The 25,770-nt window shown below is 47.5% G+C and overlaps 2 protein-coding genes across 2 annotated transcripts; both read left to right on the top strand.

Moving 5' to 3' along the window:
- Window positions 1-1,732: 1,732 nt before the first annotated feature.
- On the top strand, window positions 1,733-2,056 carry LELP1 (late cornified envelope like proline rich 1; the record flags this gene model as incomplete). Its single annotated transcript, XM_081111916.1, has 1 exon — window positions 1,733-2,056. The coding sequence occupies one exon, from the start codon at window positions 1,733-1,735 to the stop codon at window positions 2,054-2,056; it is 324 nt and encodes a 107-aa protein (XP_080968042.1).
- Window positions 2,057-12,562: 10,506 nt separating this feature from the next.
- Window positions 12,563-12,913, top strand: PRR9 (proline rich 9; the record flags this gene model as incomplete). The annotated part of the gene is made up of 1 exon (XM_081112914.1): window positions 12,563-12,913. The coding sequence occupies one exon, from the start codon at window positions 12,563-12,565 to the stop codon at window positions 12,911-12,913; it is 351 nt and encodes a 116-aa protein (XP_080969040.1).
- Window positions 12,914-25,770: the final 12,857 nt, after the last annotated feature.

Below are 25,770 nucleotides of genomic sequence, written 5' to 3'. Positions count from 1 at the left end.
CTGAGCAGAGGAACCAGAGGGAAAAGCCACCTTCCCAAGCACAGCCATACCATCGACCTCACTCGACTACTTGTCAAGTTCAGTACCCACACAAAGGGGTGAGTTGCATGTACAACTGGAAATGCCCCCCTCGTTTTTATCTCCTTTCCTGGGAGTGACCGACAGCATCGCAGGCAGGAAACAAGGTTGAGATAGTGGCCATACCCAGGTGCAAGTTTCCTCTCACTTTCAGTAGCAAGTACAGGAAGACACATCATTTGAGGGAGAGAGATTCTTAACAATATTTAAGGTTCAATTTCATGATCTTTATCTCCGGAGAGCAATACTGATTTGAAGACTAAATTAGATAAAGTGGTTCTTTTATATTGTTAAATCAAAGGGTGCCAATTAAATCCAACTTGAAAGTCTTTCCAGAAACTTTATATCTAGAAGTCAACGTGTCCGTGGAGGAAGACCCAGCTCAAGGCAAAACTTAAGAAAGGGAAAAGGAATCCCTCCTCACCATTGTGTTTTGTGGTCCTAACATTTATGTTTTCAGAGAAATTAGAATTCTCCAGTTCATCACATCCTCTCTTGATTTCCTCTCTTACCCAAATCCCTGTAGGAGGGGTTCCTAGAGTGGTCCAGCCATGGTAGGGATGCAGCCATCTTCCCGTGCCAGCACTTGAGTGAAAAAATCAATTCTCAAGGTTTGGAGGACTTAAGCTGGACCCAGGATTGAAAGAAATGCCAAAACCGGTTTGGATCAGTGGATAGAGCGTCGGCCTGTGGACTGAAGGGTCCCGGGTTCGATTCCAGTCAGGGGCTTGTACCTGGGTTGCGGGCACATCCCCAGTGGGGAGTGTGCAGGAGGCAGCTGGTCGATGTTTCTCTCTCATCGATGTTTCTAACTCTCTATCTCTCTCCTTTTCTCTCTGTAAAAACTCAATAAAATATATTAAAAAAAGAAAGAAAGAAGTGTCCTGGGTCCAGAGCCCACTAACTAATATACACGCTCATTCCGCCTCCAGAGGGATGGGGAGTGGACTTGCAGAAGCCTCTTAGCAGTCTGATCAAACTTACAGACTCTTTGGTATGCTTTTATATTAATTGATCTTAAATTAATGTTTTAAAATGCATGACATTACAGGAGATACTGAGTATATTGATAAATACATGGTTAAACACAGTTCTTATGATTTGGGGGCAGGGGGTTCCCAGGACCCTAGGTTAAGAACTACTAGTGGCTGTGAAATGGGGACAAAAGTGAAATGAAAGCAAAGAATGGAGAGATCGAGAAACGTGGTCAACAACCCACCAAAACAACAAGAGGACAGCCCTTAAGTGAGAGTTTGGTCTGGAGCAGTGATGGCGAACCTATGACACGCGTGTCAGAGGTGACACGCGAACTCATTTTTGGGGTTGATTTTTCTTTGTTAAATGGCATTGAAACATATAAAATAAATAACAAAAATAGAAGTCTTTGTTTTACTATGGTTGCAAAGATCAAAAAATGTCTATATGTGACACAGCACCAGAGTTAAGTTAGGGTTTTTCCAAATGCTGACACGCTGAGCTCAAAAGGTTCGCCATCACTGGTCTAGAGCCTGAACACATCTGGGAAAGCTTCCTTAGGAACAGGATGGGCAGGAGGTATGGGAAGGCTGGACTGGTCCCCTCTCACTTTGCAGCGTGGTCTCCCACATACAGTCTGTCACATATTTCTTTGCAGGGCCCGGAAAATCAAGAAAGAATGTCGAGTGATGATAAAAATAAGCCGAGCGATCCGAAGAATGAGCCCAAGAACTGTGACCCAAAATGTGAACCAAAGATTGAGACCAAGTGCCAGCCCAGTTGTTTAAAGAAGCTGCTGCAACGGTGCTCTGAAAAGTGCCCCCGGGAAAAGTGCCCACCACCGCCCAAGTGCCCCCCATGCCCCCCGCCATGTCCCAAGCCATGCCCCCCGCCGTGTCCCAAGCCATGCCCATGCCCACCGCCATGCCCTCCCAAGCCGTGTTCTAAGCCCTGTCCTCCTAAATGCCCACCTTGCCCACCCCAGTGCCCTCCCCCGGAGTGAGGCACCAAGGGCGTCACCCAGCCCCATACCGCCATCATCTCCACATGCTCACCACCTTGGGGCTGAGAACTGAAACCATGAACTGACAAGTAAACGTGTCCCTCTGCTGTGCAAGACTTGCTTCTCCTGGGGTGTTGGTTTTTCGTGGGGTATTTTTGGCAGTTTTCGATTTATCTGTTGTTTTCCAGCACTAAACCACCAAGAAGCTATCCCTGAGGAGTGAGGCCAAGACCCCGGCCTTCTACGATCAACGACCTTTGAAGACAGTGTCTCCTCTGGCCTCACCTGCTACATAGAGAAAGATGGCGTCTTCTGAGGGTGCACCCAGGGTACCCTCCCTGTAAGAGCACAGCCCGAGAGCCATAAAGATGGCTGTTAAAGTGGCTAACCCCAGGGACCAAGTGGGCATGAGGGAGGAAGACAGCATGAGGGTGAAAGAGGAGAGGGATATTAGGAAAGGTCCCGGAAGGCTCAGGAAAAGAATCCTACCTGTTGCTTTGAGACCCATCGCCCGACGCTTGGACGTAGCACTCTAAAACCAGGCTGCGTGGATTTAAAGCCCAGCTCTGCTCTCTAACCACTTTGTGACCATAAGCAAGTCGCTTAATTTCTCTGAGCTTTAGTTCCCTCCTCTCTGTACAAGTAATGATGATGCTAATAGTGCTAGTGATACAGGATTGTTGTGTGGTGTACGGAGTTAAAGGCCAAGTGCCTGCTTCACTGGGATATAGCAAGTGCTTAGTTAGGGGAGCAGAGTGCACCTGCCCAGCTGTGACACGTTGCACCTGAACTTAATTGCACCGCTGGACTTAATTGCCCTGTGCTGCTCTTCACCTGCCTGCAAGTCCCCTGTTGCAATAGTTAGGTTCTAACTTACACCTGTGAGCATGGCTAGGTCTTCTTTTAAAAAAACGAAACAGGCGTTGCAGATGACATTAATGTCAGTTGGCTGGCTTTGACCCTGAACTACAATTATGTAACAGATTGCCAAGAGTTCAGTGAATGGTAAAGTGGGAAGTCCATTTTTGCAGCCTTCTGTGCATCTATAAAATTTCAAAAGAAAAACTTAAGCACAAAAGAATAGAAAAGAATACATCTGGGAGGACCACTATTAGAAATGAACAGGAAAAACATTCTCAGCGGATATGTCAGTGGGGATTACTTACAGGTAGCTAAAGAGAGTGCACATCAAACAGCTTAATTCACAAAAGGGAATGTATCATTTCAAGTCCCTGGAAAGGATATCGGGATGGTGTGGGGAGGCACAGAATTAAAGACAGAACTATAGGTGCCAGGACTTCAGGAGCTTGGATTCACTACCACCCTTTCAGTCTCCCTCATCTCTCCATCAGTCTCCACTCCTTTTTAGGGTGAGTCTCCCCTCCCCACCCCCCTTGTCCCGGGGCCCCTCCATGTGGGAAGGTCCTTGGCCCAGTGCAGACCCAGCGCGTTGATGGATTGGGCATGAGGAGCTCGTGTTATTTCCAGGAAAAAAAGTGATTGCTAGGAGGGCTTGAGCCACCCCTCTGACCATGTGGCAAAGAGCTTTGCCACCATCACAGTCCCCAACATTCAAGTGGGAGGAGGGTTAGCATCCTCTGCTGTCACGTTTAAGAGGTAGCAGGAGGCCAAATGTGGGGTGGCTCCCTGTGGAGTGGTGGCACATAAACAGCTTTCCTTCCTTCTGAGTCTAGAAGGTCGTTCAGGACAACAAAGGGTGCAGAGCGTACAGAGTCCAAACTGGGCCCAAGAAAAGGCCCCTGCAATCCCCACCAGACCAAGGTCATTGCAGAAGCAGACTTTCAGGACAAAAGAGCTGGCAAGGCCTTTAGGGTAACCCACTCATTTTCCAGATGTGAAAACAGCTAGTTACTTTCTCAGACAGAAGGAGGCCTTGGGGTCTTGGTCTCCTGGCAAGAATGGGAGCCTGGCACCCACACTCCAGGGCGTGCAGAGAGTGCCTCCTGGACTGGGGGAACCTCGGGAGCCTAGTTTAGGGCATTAGGGGGCCTGTGGTCAACTGTTGATGACAGGTTGAAAATTCTTCTACCCTCCTCATCTCTCAAAAAGGAGGAGGGAGAGCCCTGGGCGCTGTGGCTCAGTTGGTTGAGCGTCCTCACATGCACGGAGAGGTCCCTGATTTGATTCCCAGTCAAGGTACATGCCCGGGTTGCAGACTACATCCCCAGTAGGGGGCGTGCAGGAGGCAGCCAATCGATGTTTCTCTCTCCCTCTCCTTTCCTCTCTCTCTAAAATCAATAAAAACATATTTTTAAAATATAAAAGAAGGAAGAGAGAGAGGAAAGACATAGAACAATGTGATGTCCTCCATCTATTTAAAGATCACTTTTAAATAACAAAGCCCACAGTCTAGTGCTAAAGAGTATTGGTGAGAGTGCAAATAGACAAAAAATCCTTTTAGGAAAGAATTTGAGGAACATGGGAATAAGAATGAAAAGGATAAAATGATTCAACTTTTCGGCCCAATTGTTCCATGTCTTGAAATCTATGTAAAGAAATCAAGTTCCGAATGGTGGGGAGAGGTTATATAAAGCTAATTATCACAGTGTGACAGAAAAATTTAAACATCTAACAGGGATCTGATTAAATTTGGACTATTACTTGATAGAATATTACATGATCACTAAAATGTATAGTGTAAAGCAACTATGTTTAACCAAATACTTCTATAAATAACAATAATAATAATAGAAAAATTTTTTGTCAACATTCTAGTTATTTTAGGACAATGGAATTATGGGTAACCAGTAGAATATGTTTATTTTTTCACTGGTCTCTGGCTTTCCATTAATAGGTTATTTTGTAAAAGCAAAAAAATAATATAATTATGTAGACTTGAGAAACCCCCAAAGTCCTTTCATTTGCTCAAAGAACAAAAAAAAGGGTGGGGTAAGGAGGAAGAATGTCTTCTCACACCTGAACACACCATGTAGAAGATGCCCTCACCTTGGGTACCTTCCTTGGAGATGTGGGAGCTCACTCACTCCCAGGCCTCCCAGTGGCTCCATGGCAGTGTCAGTCAGGGGCTGGTGCCCTCCCAGGTCACGCTGAGGACTCCTGACACAGACTGGGTGGCAGCCAGCCCTGGGAACATGAAACCATCCATTTGCCAATGTATTTTCTTTTCTCCCATGTAAATGAAACCACAGATACACATCTCTTAATGGCTACTTTCCCAGCAAAAAGCTGGATCAAAGGCAATTCTGGGGAAGATGGCTAGAACGTGATGAGTGTGCCACCTCCCTGCAGAATGCCATAATTACTCCCAGCCCCAGCGGCAGTCCCATCCAGTCCCTGCCCCAAGTGGAAGAGGGATGTATAAGTACATACGCAGGGCCTGAGGAGTGGCAGCTGGGAACCTGCAGTGCCAGGCTTGAGGGCGCACAGGTATTGTGATGGGCGGCACCAAACCCTCTCCTTTCATGGAAAAGCTGTTCTGAGGGTCATTAGGATGGTGATGAGAGGAGACTCCGCCACAGACCCCTTGCATTGTGCTTTCTTGAGAATTGCAAAAGGACTCCTAAGTCCCCCCAAACCAGGCCAGCTGGGCGACTGGCTGTGAGGTGGGCCAGTGCTATGAAAGCGCTGCCCAGACCCACACAGATGTCTCAGGAAACCGGGAACTGGAGAGGTCATTTTCATGCATCCCCCACCCCCACATGCAAATGACGACTGGAGAGCTGTCAGGAAGGAACCAGTGACCAACCCTGTCTTGTTGTCCTGTCCTGCTTCCACAGGGCCAGACCTAGCTACACAGCTGGCTACACTGGACCGCAAGCTCTTTGGTAACCAAGCCTGCCTAGCACAGCAGACATTCAATAATAATAAATGAGTGAATGCTCAGCGGCTTTGGAGGCACTTTTCCAAGAGCCTCCTCCACTTTGCTCCTCACCCTCACCACCTGGTGTCATTCCCAGAACTGGGAGGTGGGGGGAGGATAACAGGCTGAACATGGGTGGCCGGGGGCTGACAGAAAGGCATCCCTGACCTTGGTCACTTTCCCCTTAGGCCACAAGGTGCAGATCCTTCCTGTTCTTTCTCTGGCCTCACCTGGGAAGTGCAGCCTGGAGTCTCTCTCTCTCTCTCTCTCTCTCTCTCTCTCTCTCTCTCTCTCTCTCTCTCTTTCTTAAATCTAATATATTTCAGATAAACCAGATATAACAAAGCAAGAGAGCAAAGCTATACACATAATACAAATTTAGAAGAATGTTGGTTTTTTGTTTTGTTTTTTTTAATCCTCATCCAAGGACATGTTTATTGATTTTAAAAGAGAAAAGAAGAGAGGAAAGGAGAAGAGAGGAAAGGAGAGGAGGAGAGGAGAGGAGAGGAGAGGAGAGGAGAGGAGAGGAGAGGAGAGGAGAGGAGAGGGGAGGGGAGGGGAGGGGAGGGGAGGGGAGGGGAGGGGAGGGAGAAAGAAAGAGAGAAACATAAATTTGAAAGAAAAACATTGGCTGGTTGCTTTTTGTCTGTGCCCCAACTGGGGACCGAACCCACAGCCTAGGTGTGTTCCTGACTAGGAATCAAACCTACGATCTTTTGGTGTACAGGGTGATGCTCCAACCAACTGAGCCACACTGGCCAGGCTCTGAAGGCCATCCCCTCAATCTCATTCCCAGGCAGGGACCCCAGGAAACCACAATCACAGTAGGAGACAAGGGGACTTGCGCATCGATGAATATGAGAGCCAGAAGTGGCATTTAAGAGACCTTAGTGTCTAGGTGAGGAAACCAAACTCCAGAGAGGGAAACAACTCAGCCAAAGCCGCCATGATTTCTAACTGTGTCTAGGATTTCTAACTTTGATTAAGGCCAAGATGAGCTAGCACCCAATGCAAAAGGGAATAGGATTAAAGACCAACATCAGATCTAAATAATTTGGGAACATCATTTGGCCCCATGCTTTGTCGGTGGTCTTTAGCCTGGGGGTCATGACCCCCCTTCCAAAGGTAAAGGTGTGTACATAAGTATATTTTCTTATCATCCCAAAACTATTAGGATCCATTGACTAGTCTGCATCTTTGTCACCTCCTTGAAGTTTATAAAGAAGCTCCCAAATGTTTTCAAATAGACCATTGCCTAGTCTAGACACCAGTTCACCGATTTGAGAACTCACCTTGGGTACCTTCCTGTGAATACCTTGATGGCCCGAAGTGTTGATGCATATGTTCTCTAATTTATTATTCACAATAAAACTGTGAAACAGTGTTACTCCTCAATAAGAGGATACTGAAGCTGTGAGAGACTAAGGCTCTTGGAAGGTTGTAGACTTCACATGATCTTGAACAAGGCCCTTAACACATTTGCACCTACCTCTACTCACCTAAAAAAAATGCAGCCAATTAATAACTTCATGCCTCCTGTTAAAGCATGAGCACGTGCTGGACTAAAACAAGGAGGTAGAATCAGGTGTCCTCTCAAGTCCCCTCTGGGTCCAGTGGCCTGGGATCCACAGCCCCTCCCACAAACCCTGACTCAGACTCTCTCTGTGGGTGATGCAGGAGGAACGGAGGTGAGAGGAGTGGTGGACTCTCCCCCAGGAACCCACAAGCTCAGTAGCCTCTCCGGAAGCACCTGATCCCCAGGAAACGGGATGAGCCACATTCTGCACCATTTAGCTTTATCGGAGCCCTGGCCCTATAATATGCAGACATTGCCAGCCCAGTGAATCAGAGGAGTCTGGGAACTTTTATGATCTGGACAAAGGAGATAATTATTTGATGGGAATGGAAAAAAAAAAAAAAAACAGCGATGTCCTGCACACAGCTGACTCTCTTCTGCTGACCCTGTGTAATTACACCCTGGCTCCCATAATGACAGCTGCAGAAATCTACAATCTTAACTCTCAGGTGACTTTATATCAGATTAGCCCCAATCTTGCTGAAGGGCTATGGATGGTTAGAGAAACTACTTAGTCACCTTATCTTAAGATGTGGGGTGGGACAAACTCCCCACAGCTATCCAAGTCACAGGTCCCGATACAGGGCCACTAGGTTTGATTTTCAAGGGCTCAGACCCCAAACACTCCCACTCTGCACCTAGGAAAAATTAAGTCACCTAAAGTCATTCAGCCAACTGGCTGGGCCACTGCCACACACAGAAGACAGAAGACTGGGTCTTCTTGTGGGTGGATTGTAACAATCAAGGAGGAAGACATCCCTACACATGCATCTATACATTTACAAAGTCATAGAGATACCCCAGCTCATCATTCGTAATCACCTTTATAGTATCACAGAATGTCAAAGCTGGAACGGATCTGGCTGATTGCTAGTCTAACTATTCCTAGTCTTTCCTATTTTAAAGATGATAAAAGTAAGGCCAGAGAGGATCAGGGACTTACCTGAGCGTGCATATCTTTAGTATATTGTCTACTGCATCACAGTGAATAAAAAAGTTTAAGTTGGAGAATGAGTGCTGGGGGGACAGAGTGAAGAAACTGGAACCAGCAGAACTGGGGGAAATCAGGGATGCCTCATGAAGAAGGTGAGTCCTGAACAGGTTCAGATTGTACTGCGTCTTGTGAGCACCTTGATGGCCCCAAGTGTTGGTGCCTATGTTCTCTAATTTATTCCTCACAATAAATCTGTGAAACTGTGTTACTCCTTCTCTACAAGAGGAATTTGAAGCTATGAGAGACTAAGTAACTTACCCAATATTACACATACACTACATGCAATAGGTCAGTGGGATCCTGAGTCCAGCTCCTTTTCCATGCATTACCGAAAGCTAGTCTTTGGCCAAGGGGATGACACGATAAGCAAGTATATACTTAAATGAAGGAGCACTAACCTGAAATTTTACTTCATATGACACTTCCCTCCTCCGGAGTTCCCAAGAGCTTCAGACATTGGGAAGGTGTATTAATTTTCTGCTGCTGCTGTAACAAGTTACCACAACTTTAATGACTTAAAGCAATAGAAATTTATTGTCTTATAGTTCTGGAAGTCAGACGTCTGACATAGATCTCTCTGGGCTAAAATCAAAATGCCAACAAAGCTGTATTTCCTTCTGGAGGCTCTAGGGAACACTCTGTTTCCTTGCCTTTTGCAGCTTCTAGAGATTGTCCACATTTCTGGCTTGGGATCTCCTTCCCTCTTCAAAACCATCAATGGTCTATGAAGGCTTCACTCTGACCTTGACCTGACTCTTTTGTCTCCTTTTCCATATTGAAGGATCTTTGATTTTACATGGGCCCACTTCAATGTAATCATCTCAATGTCAGGCAGAGTCCTCTGAGAACAGCTGAACTCTGGGCTCTTCTTGACTGTGTTCACTCCCTCCATGAGAGCATGACCTGGTGTCGCCAGTGTTCTGCACATCCCTAATTGGTCTCCTTCTTCTTAGACTCGACCAAAGACACAGAAATGCATGTGGCATGAGCAAGATCATCTCATGCATCTCATCAGAAACCTGAAGATCTCAATCAATCAGGTCTCCTTCTCTAATCGCTCATGCACCCCTTTCCTGAATCAGCCTCAGGCTCTTCTCTCAACCCAGGCAAGGAGGGTGAAATACCCTTGCCCACCCTCTTTGCCTGGGTAATTCCCACTGTCCAGTAAAACACAGCACAGACATGTCCCCCAGGAGATTATAAAAACCTTCCACCCAAGACTAATAAAAGGATCTTTGTCTTGGACCTCCATTTTGGCCTCTGGGTCCTGAGCAGAACTCAAAATGGAGGCCTAGACAGGGCTTACCTCTGTCTATCTTCTCAACGAGACTCTAAACCCCTTGAAAGCAGGGCTATGAATGATTGAAATAATAAATGAATAAACCTAGTGTTGGAGAATTTCTTGCCTCCTTAATCTCTGGAGAATTGCTTTGTCTCATAGACAACATTCCCCAGAAAAAAAATGGAATAATTGAAGAGGAAAGAGATAAAAAAAAAAAGGAGGGGAGGAGAGTCCCCCCTTCTACACCCGTTCCCAGATTCCCCAAATGCCCTTGTCTCTTCAGATTCACCTATGAGTCTTCCAAATTTGTCTTTCATCGCATGTAGCCCCACTCCTGCCCCAGCCTCCAGAAAATCAAGTCCCTCACAGTAACATCAGCATGACTCCTCTAGGTCAGCCCCGCTCCACACAGGCATCTGATTCTTACCAAGACATAAAGGGCTCATACTGGCGCTATCAGCCAAAGTTCACCTGGTCTCCTTCAACTCACCTTTTTAAAACTTTTTAGGGACCAAGCATCCAAAAACTGTAGAAGCCTTTGAAGCAATTTCTGATTTTATCCAATTATCTCTCTTAAGAAATGATCTAAACAGACTTCTTCAAGTTATGGGGACCATCATCATCTTTAAAGTCCCTAGAATTTGGTCAACTATAGCAAACAAGCTCAAGGCCACCACTTATGGTCTAAAGATTTATTTCATACTGAATCCTTTCCCATTTTGTATTACATGGGATCTTCCTCTACTCCCAGTTGTCTCCTACATCCACCTTTTTTATTCCTTAATTAATGCAGTTACTCCATCAATAATCATTTGTCTTCTACGTTCTATATCTATGGCACAGCCCCTACCCTTCTGGAACCTACAACCCAGGATAGTGATAAGATTCTGTACATAAGTAACTGGAATTCCTAATAACAATAGTAAATGTTATATAAATAGCAGAGATAATAGATATTATGGAACTTCAGAAAGGGGTGAACTCATTTCTGGCTTAGAGTAACCAGGAAAAGCTCTTGGAAGGTTGTAGACTTCAACAAATACTTTGGATTTCAACAGACACAGAGAGGGAGGGCACACGAGATAGAAGTGACAGCTCAAACAGAAACTTCGCAGTAGGGAAAACTGGGTGTGTTTGCTTTGAAACTTTTCCTTTCATCCTCCTGGCTTTTATTGTAGTCTAAGCAAAGGTTTTCCAGAAGGCAAGGAGGCAGACCAACCTTGTTCTATCCTGTTTTCTTGGTCACTATGAAACCTCGGTAATGCCAGTTTTAGAAATGTCATAAATCAAGGTTGAGAAGATGAAGATTACCTGCCTTTCCCCTCCTCTCCCTTCTCCTCCACCTTACTTCACACCCAAGAGCAACAAATGACTCCAATTTCCCAAGACCTCTTTGCAAGAAAATCATTCTCTCTAGGACAGTGGTCGGCAAACTCATTAGTCAACAGAGCCAAATATCAACAGTACAACGATTGAAATTTCTTTTGAGAGCCAAATTTTTTAAACTTAAACTATATAGGTAGGTACATTGTTATTAACTTAATCAGGGTACTCCTAAGCTGGCCTTTGCTAAAAACGTCCTCAATCTGATTGAGGTACGTTCGCTGAGGTCGACCCCTTCCAACTCTCCCATCCACACTCATCTTGTATTCTTGTTTCGTCTATCTCCTTTCCGAAAACTGACTTCTGCGCATGGGCCATGAAGTTGCAATCACACTACGTGCGTGCCCGCACGTGGTATTTGGTGGAAGAGCCACACTCAAGGGGCCGAAGAGCTGCATGTGGCTCGCGAGCCGCAGTTTGCCGACCATTGCTCTAGGAGGCTGTGGGTCCTTTGTTAGCTTGGGGCCCTGGGACAATCTGCCTTCCTTGGGTCTGAAAGTGTGACTTTCCAGGCTCAGTGAAGACACATTCATTCTGAAAGGGACCATACGTGCCCTTGACCCAGACAGACCCCAGGCCTTAGGCATAAAGTCTTCCCACAGGTGAAGACAAGATGAGCAAGGTGGATCTTATCTCTCACCACATCCTGAACCAGTTTGGGCTGACTGAGATAACATTTTATGAACATTCTTTTGCTGCTGCTTCTAATGAAAGATCTGAGAGGAGCCCCTCCCTGCTGAGGTCTGCTCGGGACCCAGAGGCCAAAATGGAGGCTGATTAACCGGCATCCCAAGCAGTGACTCAAACTATGGGCAGTTTCAGAGGAAGCTCGTTATGGTGACTCCACAATTAGGACCTCAGCCCACGTGGCCAGTCATGCCCGTGGAAGGCTGGACCAAGCACTATATAAAAGTCCCTATCTGGCCGGACTCTGCAGTTCACATTCTTTTTTGAGTCTTGTTGAAGATCAGGTAAGTGGGGGCATCTGTTCCCTGACTCCCTAGCTGCTCTGTCTCTGGGAGGCTGTTCTCTTGCTGGTGTGTACTTTCTACTGATTTTTGAAATGGTTGACCATTTCTTGGGCCTTTCAAACCATCCTGTATATTTTATCTAGTCTCTTGCACCTGGTTTTCAATAAGATTCGTCTAATAGAAGAGGAGAAAAAAGGCTGGGAGTTTGGGTAGGACTGGGCTATTGATATCCAGACAAGAGCTATGAGAATATTCCTACCTAGGAGATGGGCATCAAAGGGAGCTGAAGTCGCGATAGAAAATAGAAAAGGATAAAAGGGAAATGAGTTCTTGGGGTTAACAATAAATCATTTCCTGTTTCCTTCTATCAACCCTTCATTTCTCAGTCCCAGCCTGGTACTGTTAATACAGATAATTTTAAATTCTGTGTTTGTTTCAGGTTCTGCAAATTGCCCCAAGATGTCCTTTAATGAGCAGCAGTGCAAGCAGCCATGTGTGCCTCCTCCATGTCTTCAAAAGACCCAAGAGCAGTGCCAGGCAAAGGCTGAGGAGGTGTGCCTCCCCCCATGCCAGGACACCTGCCAAGAGAAGTGTGCAGTGCAAGCTCAGGAGGTGTGTCTTCCTCAGTGCCAGGAGTTAAACCTAGAAAACTGCCCACAGCAATGCCAAGATCCATGCCTACCTCCATGCCAAGACCAATGCCCACCTCAGTGTGTGGAGCCATGCCAAGAGATATCTCAGGCAAAATGTGTGGAGGTTTGCCCACAAAAAATCCAGGAGAAGTGCTTACCCCCTGGCAAGGGAAAGTAGCTGCTTTTATAATGCTGTCGAGGGTCAAGAAGATGGCCAACAGATGAAGACCCAATCCCAACTTACGCTATGGTGACCTTCTCCTGTGGGTACCTCTGTGTGCACCTGTTCTCGTCTCCTGGCTTTTTCAGTATTCCAGGACTTGGTCTGTGTCTCTAAAGACAGTTCTCTCTGTATTTCATCAACCTCTGTGAATAAGTCTTTTTTTCCCCAGCAGTTTAGTAGAAGGGCTCAAATATAGGAATAGTGTGCCTGTCAGGGGAGACCACAGAAGCCTACTTCAGCTTTGTTGGGGCAAAAGTTCCCCCAGCCCTGAGTGTGTAACAGCCAAGGATGCCTGCATTCACTTTTAGAGCATCAGCCTCTCACTGGAGCCTCAAAACAAACTGAATTTGATGGACTGTGTCCTTGAATACCACCATCCAGGGTGTGGAGAAGAGGTTGGTGGTATTTCAAAACAAAAAAACTGGGTAATTTATTCACTGCATTATTCTAAAAAAGGACAGAAAGTAATTGGATGTTGGAATGTTGGTTGTGTTTTTTTAAAAAAATGGAACATGTATTTAATGGTTGAACTCAAACAGTCAATAAGGAAACGCGAGATGGGACGTTTGGAGTCCTCGTTAACATTCGTGCTTCATGGCTGGTCTGCTTTGGGCCCTTGATTTCCACCATGTACATTCTTTACTGACGTGATATGTGACTGTGTGATGCAGGCTGGTCTGCTCTCCAGCTGCTTTGCCTTCTTCTCCCTGGTGAAGGTAAAATACAGAATAAAGCTGACCCTATGCTGATATCTGACCTGTGTGCTCTTTGCTCTTTCCTCCCCACCACACAAATTCCACATTCCTGCTGTCCTTGTGATGATATGTTCTCCTCCTCCTCCACCTCCTCCTCCTTCTTTTGAGAATCTGGAGTAGGAATAAAAAACAGACCTCACAGCAAGGCTGAAAGAGGCCTCCTTAAGGGGCACCTGGACCACTCACCCCCACCTACAACCTTCACAGGCTCACTCACGCACACAATTTACACTTGAGAAAATCCAGTCCTAGACCTGCTCACAGTCCCAAATTCAGGTCTAGGAGTCTTTCCAATACAGCCTACCTTTCCTCTGGTCTTTACTTTCAAGAGAAAAGGGCCAAAATGGGGTGAGTGGGGAGTTGTATAGGAGAACAGGTCCCCAGTCAATCCGTGACACCTCCGAACATAGCATCCCTGTCAGAAGTAAGGACGAAGCGTACCTCTGAGATGAACGTAGACTGGGGACCAAAATTGTCTTCCTGGCCATCTGACCAGATTTTAGGCAAGCCAGGCAGCCTGGTTCCCCACCCTCCACCCTGTTGCCCACCAGGCTGGGGGCCCTGGGGCTGTGTGAAAGCACAGAGGAGGGGCAAGACTCACAGGAAAGGACCCATGCTAACTTCCTCCACTGTGCCCTGGCCCAGTGTCACAGCCTCCTGAGGGGTGACGGGACTTCCATTCATTCTCCTGGGTCCCTCTTCCCACTCTCTGGGTGTGCCCCACTGGAGGACTGTTTGGCTAACGTGTGGGCCATCCAGCACCGGGAGTGCCCGAGTCTCTCAATCTTGGATATTTCCAAGGTGAGAGAGAGACAGAACCGGGGGATGATGTGGGGGAAGATCTCAAGTGGAGACAGGGAGCCCTCGGGCACTCGCGGAGCCTGCAGATGGCCAGTGCCAGGCCCTGAGCTCCATGCACATTCCAAGGGAATCCTGACGGCAGCCGCCGCGGTTGATATGCTGCCCCTTTGCTAAGGACCGGGCCTGGCCTCACACAGCCGGTAAGTGGTGACGTCAGGATTCTAACTGGCATCCCCCTGGACTCCAGCACGAGCTCTAACTCGCATGAGGAAGTGCCCGTGGCACAGAGGAAAGATTTCCAGACACTGTCTTCTTCTTGGTCATTCGTTTACCACCTCACAAGTGGTCACTGGTCATCTGTCAAGTACCAGGCACTGCACCGGGTGCTGAGAGAGAGCAGTGAACCCGGCAGGCAGGGTCCGTGCACAGAGCGAGAGAGAGCTTCCTTCCACAGGCCACACCAAACCTTCCCTACAGCTCTTGTACGTCTCGAGTCCCTGAGCTTCTCCAGGGGCGACGATCACAGTTCTCTGGCCTCCCTATTTGGAATGTTTTCCATTTTCCCACTTTGGAATAAGCCAGCTGCACCCCAGGGCCTCAGCCTGCAAAGGAGCCCCAGAGAGCCTCCCTAGCAGCGCAGTTTCTGACGGGGCTGAGGGAGGCTCACGGACACGTCTCCATCTTGGCTCAAGCCCAAGAAATGGCTTTGTTCTCAGCACTGAAGACGTGCACAGATCGGAGTCCAAGATCAGACACTCAGATACTGAGAGGAAGCATGGGGCTGGCGAGCAGGAGGAGTTCAGCCACATCAGAGAAAGATCAACCCACGATTGAAAGGGAGGCCTCTGCCGAGGGGAAGGAGACAAACCTGCAGATTACAGATAGGGGGACAGACGTCAAGGAGCCAGCAGGCCTTCGAGCTCTGTCCTGGGAACCGCCACGCTTTCCTGGAGCTCAGAGGGCTCTGACCCAGCCGCTGCCTGCACTGCTTCGCCTGGAGCCAGGGCCCTAATGACACAGGCTGGGCCATGGGGACAGCGAGGACCAAGCACACAGCTGCCAGACTTGTGTGTGTCTATGCTGAAGCCTTTCAGAAAGAGGGAGAAGGGCATTGCCAAAAAGAATGCTAGAAGTTAGAAGTTATAGTTGACAATTATTAAACACACACACACACACACACACACACACAATGGGGGAAATTGAGGAAGATGGCACTAAGATCTGCGCTGGTGACAGGAGCTGTCTTTGGAGGTGCCATGTCCCATGAACTGGAGGTACGCAACTAGGGGGGGCAACAAATAGTGTGAACTCTAAGGTCCCTTCCAACCTCTCTGGCACTGAGATGCAGCTTACTCATCTAACTATCCTTGGCAGGATTGGGAGCCAGGGACAGAGGAGCCTAATAGGACAGGGAGATTCAGAAGACCTGACCTTGAGGTCAGGAGACAGAGAAAATAATTGTGGCCTCTAGAGCATTCCTGGGAGGCCCTGTGGGGGACCAAACTCTTGGGGCCTAACAGAGTATAGACCACAGCTTGAAGGTAAAGGAGGGGAGGAGGGCAGGGAAGTCATGGGAAGTAGCTCCCCAAATTTGAGAGTTTTGATATGTTTTTTAGGTCTAAACACTTGAACTCTGAGTAGCACTTTACAGGAATTCCTCATGCCTTCCAAATCCAACCTTCCCAGTCAGGGATTAGCACATGTTTCTCCCCTTTGTTCTTTGTATCTTTGCCTTTGGACTTCCTTTCTCTCCTGGGCTAGAGTGGTTTATCTGTTCCATGTGCTTGGACACCTGACAACCTATCACCATCTCCTTTCTACCTGCACCTGCCTCTCTCCAACCCAGGATTCTCCCCCTGCTTATGTCTGCCAACCCATAGGTTTCAGACTCACCTCCTCTGGGAAGCCTTCCATGATGTCAAGTCCATTTTCTAAGGGGACTTCAACCTAGCCTCCATGATGCTGCACTGGTCCCTAGGAGTCTGTGGCCCCCTTGGAGCTACTTATATGTGAATAATCTGGGTCTCCTGCCAGCATGAGAACCCCAGATGACAACCTTGGGGCCTTGCTGGGCTCTTTGCCTGTCTTCAGGGGACCAACCACTGAGTCTTAGACACTCTCAGAATTGGCCAACCAGCATGCCCTCTGAGGCAAAGACTAAGGAGGCTTCTTCTACTGATGGAGTCGTCAACCTTCCTGGTTCACCTGGGACTAAGGGAGTTTCCAGGATGCAGGACTTTGTTTTTAATCTTCACCCTAGGACATGTTTTTTTTGATTTTAGAGAGAGAGGAAGGGAGAGAGAGAGAAACGTTGATGTGAGACAGAAACTCCATTGATTGGTTGCCTCGAGTACGCGCCCTGACTGGGAACCGAACCCACAACCATTTTGGTGCACAGGATGACACTCCAACCAGCTGAGCCACCTGGCCGGGGTGATGCAGGACTTTTGATGCTAACATTGGGACAGTCCCAGGCACCCAGAACAAGGTAGTCATCCTAAGTGGGTACCCGTGTGTATAGTCATGATGCTTGGTGCTGTGGGAGCAGAGGGAAAGCAGGCGAGGCTCTCACGCTGGAGGAATCTGTAGCCCAGGTTGGAAGAAGAAGAACTTCCTGGAAAACTGTGAGCCCAGAAGGCTTAGTGCCCACTGCCTGCTCCCCTCCACAGCCCTAGTGATGTGTGTGTGTGTGTGTGTGTGTGTGTGTGTGTGTGTGTGTGTTGGTCGGGGACAGTAGATCAATAGGCAAGTGCCCAGGCTAGCCCTGAATAAGCATGAACTGGCAGGTCCTGGCCCAGAGTATAGTGGGGATATCCCCATGTCCTCCCACTCTATCCCATTGCCATCACTAGCCTCAGAACACCTAGCTAGTGGTTGGCAAACTCATTAGTCAACAGAGCCAAATATCAACAGTACAACGATTGAAATTTCTTTTGAGAGCCAACTTTTTCAAACTTAAACTGTATAGGTAGGTACATTGTTATTAACTTAATTAGGGTACTCCTAGGGCTTAGGAAGAGCCACACTCAAGGGGCCAAAGAGCCGCAGTTTGCCGACCACGGGGCCCTAGGCCAATAGACAACAGGTCTAGACTCACCCACTCCTGCTCTTCCTTCTCTCCCACAGATGCCTGCCTCGCATCTGGAGATGGCTGGAAGAGGCAGGCGGACTGGCAGGGCCATCTAACCTCAAGCTGTCCACCTCCCCAACTCCCCAGTCTCAAAACCACCATGCCCTCCAGTAGATGGTGCTGTTGGGTGAAGCTGCCCAACAGCACCATCTACTGGCCATAGAGGCATTGAGCCTTCCGTGGGCAGCCCAATAATGAGCTCACCATCACTGAAAGTATGCAAGAAGAGGCCAAATGACTAGCCAAGGTTATAGGCAGTTTGGACTGGATTTTCTTTTAACCTTTGAAGTTCCACCCCTCCTTGCACTTGAATTACTTACAGGTTGCTCTGAATGTAGTGAAAAGAGCCTTTGCCAGACAATCACTGAGAGACATCTGCCCCAGAGCACTGGGACCACAAACACACCAGGTCAGGGCAGATAACTGGGTGTTGGGATACACAACAAGATACCTTCTTGTTGTGTATCCCAATCCTGGCAAAGAAGAGAAATGAAAGTCCTCACTTCGCCCCTGTTTGTAGCCTACCTGGGTTGTACAGAAGGGTCAAAAACTTGGAGAGAGGCTACACCATTACTTAAATATTTACAATGCTTGCTGGCTTGCTGGGACTCTAACAGTGTTTGCTTGAATGTTTTTAGAAGGGCACAACGCAAAGACTAGGGAAACGGCCTGAAACCACCTCAGAGCTATTGAAGCTGCTTAAGGACCCTCAGGAGTGACGTGAGTGGGAACGTTTCTCATTATACCCTCATTTTAACACTGAAACCTCCAACCCAAGGTGGACTTTATTCTCCACTTTCTGTGCTAGCAATGTATATATAGTGGTGTTTGTATACTGCACGTGCTCACCGCAAAACCTACCTCAACATGCTATGATGCCGGCAGCTAGCCCTACAAAACCCAAAAGAGCAGGTTGGACACATGGCGACTGGGGGAGAGTGGTGTGCTAGAAGTGAGTGTGGAAGCTCCCGCCCTTTCCCCACACATTGCCCTATACACCTCTTCCATCTGGATGTTCCTGAGTTATATCCGTTCATAATAAACCAGTAAACTTAGGAAGTAAAATAATTCTCTGAGTTCTGTGAACTGCTGTATCAAATCAATGGAACCCAAGGAGGGGATTGTGGGCACCTCTGATTTACAGCCAGTCGGTCAATGTTATAGGTAAAACCTGAACTACCGGCTAGCATCTGAATGTGTGTGGGAGGGAAGGGGCAATCTTGTGGGACTGATCCCTCACCTGTGCAATCTGATGCTATTGTTAAGGAAGGGGAGAGGTCCTCGTCTCCCCCGGTTGCTTGTGGGGGTGGGTTTCTTGCAATATCCCAAGAAAAAGACTTTTCTGAGACTCACACGGGAGGATGAGGATGTGATGTTGTACAAAGCTTTGTTTTTGGGGAATTACATCCCTGAGTTCCCAACGTTTCATTTCCCTCAGTCCCGCCAAGGACGAGTCCCATTTGCCTTTAGCGGGGCTAAAATCAGAACCAGTGCCCAGAGTTTACTTTCCACATCAGCACAGTCCCATGCCGCATCAGGCAGGCTTAATTTGTGTTTCTCCAGTACTACCCGTCAGCCCGTTGCATGGGGGTCCATGCGTCCACATGGCTATGGAGTACGCATGGGCGAATGCAAGGAAGTCAAGAGTGAGCTAAGAGCACAAGAGCAAGGAGAGAGAATTCTGTTTAGGGGATTATGTATCCCCACATTTTCATGCGCTTGCAGGGGCCACATCCACTCTGAACAATGATTTGTGCTCCCAGGTGTGACTTACCTTCCCTATGTCACCCCAACTTTACTGGGCAGGCATCTATCTCTCCTTTGTTGGATCCCTTCCCCCAGTGTTCTGCAGGGGATAGGCTGGTGGTTCCCTGGGGAGTGCAAAGTTGCAGCTTCCTGGTGAAGCTGCCCAAACAGCATGCCCATAATGTCTGGCTCCCCCCTCTGCTCCTTTGCTATTATTAACAACTAGATAATTACAATGGTATCAGTATCTCCAGGTAGATAGTGTCAGAATTGAGTTGAGATGTTAGGACATCTAGCTGCTGTCGGAGAACCCCCCCTCCCCCTCCACACACACATTAGAATTGGGTCCCAGATCATCCTTTCATTACCTCAGCGTAGAGCTACTATTATCATAGTTCCATGCTAACGAAGGAGGCCAAGCCTACAATAAATAGCTTGGAATTTTGTGAGAAGTAGCTCAAGATTTCAGGGACAGCATTCCCTATCACGAGAATTGCAAAACTACCTGCCAGGAATGTTGCAGAGTCATTCCTGGAGCAGGTAGAGTTGAGGTACTAAAAATGAACAATAATAGCAATCACCACAAGAAGTAGGCCATCTTATTACCACTGTTTTATCGACAAGAAACTAAGGCTCAGAGAAGTTAAGTAACTTACTCAGGGTTTCACAGATAATCGAGAAAGCTGAGCTCCACATTGGGCACCTGGTCCCAGAGCCTGCACTATACTTAAAGTAGATGTCCTTCATATCACCTCCAAGGCTGATGCTAACATTGATCACCTCTTGCCATTCAGCAGAGCTCAGTCAGATATCAAATAAACTTCCTTCATTAACCTATCATTCAGCATGTATTTGTGAACACCAATTACAGGCGAGGCTCTATCCTCGCTACTGGGTATGCCAGACACTGGTGAGTCCCAGAAACCTAACTATCAGGGTATCTTGGTGTGGGAACATCAGGCCAGGGTGAATATGTACATACACATGTGTATGCTTGTATATATGAATAAACATGTTTCCCACCAGATCTCAAACAACGTGTATATAATGTTAGGGTTTTATTCAAAGTGCAATGAAAAGACCCTGAAAGATTTTAAGCAGAGAAGAGACATTTTATTTGATTCAAGGTTTTAAAGGATGATCCCATGTGCAACATGGATAAAGGATGAACAAGAGATCAAGCAAGAAAGGATGTGTTGCTCTAGTTACGGGTAAAGATGACAGATGGCAGCAGTGGAGACAAAGGAGTCTGGGTCTGAGAAATGTTTTGTAGGAAAAATTAACAGGTGAATTCAGTATGTGGAGTGAAGGGAAGAAAAAAAAATGTAGAAATACCTCCAGGTTTGTGAATGGTGGAGCATTTACAGAGAGGTGAAGCTAGGGGATATTTGGATATCTCTGACCCCTCAGAGATATTGGGGTCAGAAATATAAACATGGGAGTGGAAGAGGTCACCCAGGAAGAAGAGAAGCAGCCCCTTTGGGTGGAGACACTGCAGAATCTCAAGGCTGGACAGTGGAGGAGCCTATGGCCAGCTGATGGAGCATCCAATGAACGAGGGCAGGGACTAGGGAGACCCAAGAAGCGAGGAGTCCAAGAAAGCCAGGAGAATTGATGAACTGACACACAATGAAGATCATTGGTGTGCCTGACAAGAGTTATCTGTGTGAGGGCCTAGAAGCCAGAATAGAATGGGGGTGGGGGGACTGAGGAACCGAAGGGAGGTGCAAAGGCAAGGTGTGGGCTGTTCTTTTAAGATGCTTGGCTGTGACCATGAACAGAGAAATGGGGTGATAGCTGGAGGGAAACTAGGACTCTAGGAAACTTTTGCTGCTTTTTTTTTCTTTAGGATAAACACTAAGAAATGATCCAGTAGAGAGTAGAAGATTGGGGGTAGAGAGGGAGGAGGAAAGCAACTGAGGACTGGAGTGCTTAAAAAAATATAGGTCTTTCCTGGCCAGTGTGGCTCAGTGGTTGAGCATTGACCCATGGACCAGGAGGTCATGGTTGGATTCCCGGTCAGGGCACATGCCCAGTTTGCGGGCTCGATCCTCCATAGGGGGTATGCAGGAGGCAGCCGATCAATGATTCTCTCTCATCATTGATGTTCCTATCTCTCTCTCCCTCTCCCTTCCTCTCTCTCTAAAAATCAAAGAAAACATACATTAAAACACTGGGTCTGGCTGCCTCATTATTTAGATCTCAGCTCACATGCTAATTCTTCAGAGAGGGCTTCCATGGCCTCCCAAGCTGCGCACGGATGTCTGGCTGCAGGTGTCAGATGTGGGCCGGCTGGAGAGCAGATGCAGGGCTGAGAAGGGAGAAGCCAGCACTGAAGCCTGGGCTCCCATTTATAGGGCTTCCATGGGTGGATCTAGAACTCTGTGCCCAGGTACAAAGGCAGCCCCGCCTGAGCCTTTAACACCAGCGGTTGAATCAGGTCCAAATGGTTCCCGTGCTTCAGGCCATCGTCAGATGCCACGTGGGCCTGCACCACAGAGTTCACCCCACCCAACCCACCTCTCTGCCCCACATTGTCCTCCTGGAACAGGGGCACCTCCTCCTCCTCCTCACCCTCTAGAGCCTCACACATGTATGAGGTTTGCAGGCTCCTCCCATGTGCCACTCCAGGACACACACCACACACATATACACACATGTGCACAAACACATACAACATGCACATGCATATAAAACACACACACACACACACACACACACACACACCACTGGCCCTCCCTCAGGCCTGGTGCAGCTGGCTCTGGGTGCTGGGACCATGCTTGTTCCTTTGCCCTTGGCCTACTGCCTGAGCCTGACCCACAGTTCCTACTGACCACAGAGGCAGAGGGAAGTGACAGTTTTGCCCATTGGTAATGCATCTCCACCATTTTTGTCCATCACAGGGTCCTTAGTCTAAAGCCTGAGTGGCCATAGATTTCATCTGGTGTTGGAGAACTCATCCTGTCTGGCGATCTAGTCCTTACCATCAGGACCCCCCTTGGAGATGGGGCACAGCTAATCTCAGGGAGACCCGACCCTCTGGGGCCTCCAGAGCGAGTGGGAACACACAGTTCTGGCCCTAAGGCCACCCCCTGTTTGAGGGGCAAGGAAAAGAGCCCCAATCTTAGCCTCAGAAGCCCCCAACCTGCTAATGTTCCTACAAAGTTTTAGAATATCCATCTCACCCACCTTCATCCTCATTCCCTCCAAACTGTGGTCTTTAAGAAGATGTGGTTGAAAACAAACAAAATCTGACTAACTTCGTATACACCTTTAAAGAGGCCCATCCAAAACAAGGCAAGTGTTTTTCCACCCATATACTGAATACTTGACTGAAGGCTAACTCAGGCTGGGGTTAAAACATTGATTCTGACCTTCCCAATTCTTACATCATTGCAGCTTCATATTCCTACCACCAACACCATCACCTGTATTTACCTTGACCCAATTTTAATGCAAGAATTTTGGTGTCAGGGGTGGGGCGGGGGTCAAGAACTTGGGATTATGCCAGACTTCCAGGAATGTGGGCCTGTCCTGTGTTCCCACATCCCCGGTAAAGTCCTCATCAGGGCCACCACACTTCAGTGCCCCACCCTCGTCCCCAGCTCCCCAGACCCCAGGTGACACTGCTGAGGACACATCCACTTGCGTGATGACACCACTCAGTGGAGCTGACTCATGCAAAGAGTTGCCCCAAGTGCATCTGGAAAAAGAGGACAGTTGTGCAAGGTGTTTTTTGACAGGCTGTGAGGAGGGGCCGGATGTGAGGCAGCAAGAAGGAGGTCCAGTTGACAATTATCATTGCTTCTACTAAAATATCCAGGTGACAAATCCACCTTAGTGCTCATTAGCCCCAGCTGTTGCTAAAGCCAAAAGTGGGTGAGTCTCCATGACTATTCCACTATATGGTCTCAATAGTATAAAAGGATCACTTCGTTTCAGCTTTATATGAATCAGGTTGTCAGAACCCACCTGCCTGCCCTCTGGGTTCTGCTCCGGGACAGGCACAAGAATCGGGGACATGAAGTCCATTCAACCCCCTTGTCTGTGAAAGGATGGGACTATAGTTGATATCCTTTCTGGTCCCTTCTGGCATCTACTTGCTCTAGGCAGGAGGCAGGAAGGACTCTAGAGTGAAAAACCACCCCTACACAGATGAAATAATGGGGGACTTCAGCCAGAACACCCAGGTACAAGGTCCCAAGATAGGAAGGCCTGAGTCCCCAGCTCCACACTGCTACCTCGTGGCAAATCTGGGTATAAAGAATGCTTGGCAGCTAAATACAAATGCAGATTACTGGTGAAACTGGCATGGCCTGTCGGTTTGTTCATTCATTTTATACGCATCCAATGGGAGCCTTCTGGGCCTGGCATTGAGCCCTAGGAATTCAAAAACGAATAAGACAAAGGTGATGCCCTAAGGGGCTCAAAGTCAGCCAGAAGAGGCAAACACAAGAAACGGAAAAAAATATATACTATGATGAAAGAAATACCATGTTAGAAAAATGTCTAGCTTATAAAGGTGGCTACAGGAGGGGGAGAGCAACTCTGCCCAGGTGGGTGAGGAAGTGAATTCACAAAAGGGATAGCTGAGCTATGGGACTTGAAAAAAATTGGACCCCAGACCCTAACTTCAGCTTAATCTTTAATTCTTGGGACTTATAACTTATGTGGAAGTCACTCGTGTTCTCAGTGACCTGGTTTATGAGATGAAGGTAGTGAAATATGTGCCCACAAAGCTTTCATCCAGCTCATAAAGTTCCGAACATCAAAGACTCGAAGACTCAATACGGTGACTCCAAACCCAGGCATAAACCCAAAAACACAAACAGGATTCAGTCTCTGCTGGTCAAAACCCGCCATGAGCTCAGGCACTCAAGAAGACGAGGGTTAAGTGCTGAGTCCTTAATGTTGGGCAACGTTCAAATCTCAATATAACTGCCACATTTCAGGTGTAGGCTATTTACAAGTGTTCATAAATATGGCAATGTTATAGCATCCCCCTCATAATTACACTAACAATGTATTAACATTTATGGATGTAATGAATGTATGCCTTCAGGCCATGCAGAATTGGAACTGGGTGATGTAGTTCTATATTGTGATTCAGGCAAAGCCTCAAGGGACTAGGTCCTGGAATCTAATTATTACCTGAGACTAAAAGGATCAAATTATGAATTGATCATTACTGAAAGTGGTCATCTTTGGCAGATTTTCTCCAAAATTCAGTTGACTCAGTAATTCCATGAAGCAAACTTATGCATCATCCTAGAAGGGGTTGGTGAAGGGATGGTGATGGGAGACAATTCTGCAGTTGATTCAAAACAGGGGTCCTGAGAGAGGCCAGTTGGCTCAGGTCCAGGAGGGCCTTGCTAAGGGATTTCTGAGATCAAACTTTTGTTTCCAGGACAAAATAAATTCTGCTTGTACTGTGGAACCGAAGACTGGGGACTCAGCCAAGGATCTTTATAAGGGTTAGAACCCTCAGTTGCTTCATCAAGAAAACTCAGCCTTTTCCATACAGATAGCCTTTCATGTAGGTTTAAGCACTGGTTTGACGTCTCAATTTTCACCATAAATTATCAAGCCTGCGCCCTACTCATCTGGTTTCCAAATACATTCACCAGTTCCTCAAGTATGTATCTGAGAGTGTAGCTTCTGACCTTAGAGGTCCAGAACCCATGGGGAGGCTCACCCAAGAGAAACACATGATGACCATAGCCAACACTGTCACTCGGTTATGACGTGCCATCTCATCTGATCCATACCATGGCTCTCTACGCAGGGGCTGTCATTTTCTCCACCTGAGATGAGGACTCCATGGTTCAGAGATGTCTAAGTAGAGCACTAGTGAGGAGATGGAGCTGGCATTTGGAGCCCAGCAGCTTGACTTTGTTCCTAAGCACTGGTCATCTGAGGAAGTTGCTATCTAACTGCTCTTCTCCTCTAGGTTGTAGCTGGGGGACAAGCTAGGCAAGTGTAAGACTTGTCAAATGTGTTACCTAACTGCTCAAAAAATGACCTCCCTTGGACCCACACTTCATGTGCTGACCTGAGATTTTATACAGGTCTTGAAGAAAGGGACCCATGAGACCCTGTATTTGTATGTTACTACTCTCTCGATGAAGAATGGGTGCTCTATGTCACCCAATGCCTCTTTTGTAAGGTCTCCAAAATAGACATCCTATATAATAAAAGCCTAATATGCTAAGTGTCCGGTCGTCCAGTGACTGGTCAACTGTTCAACCAATCAAAGTGTAATATGCTAATGATAGGCTAAGGCCATTCAACTGCTTGCTATGATGTGCACTGACCACTAGGGGGCAGTTGACGGGTCAATCAGTTGCTATGATGTGTGCTGACCACCAGGGGGCAGATGC

This window comes from Myotis nattereri, assembly GCF_964212035.1.
Source record: "Myotis nattereri genome assembly, chromosome: 18".
Taxonomy (NCBI): Eukaryota; Metazoa; Chordata; class Mammalia; order Chiroptera; family Vespertilionidae; genus Myotis; species Myotis nattereri.
The sequence above is the reverse complement of the archived record's forward strand: the minus strand, read 5'-3'. Positions and strand labels throughout refer to the sequence as shown.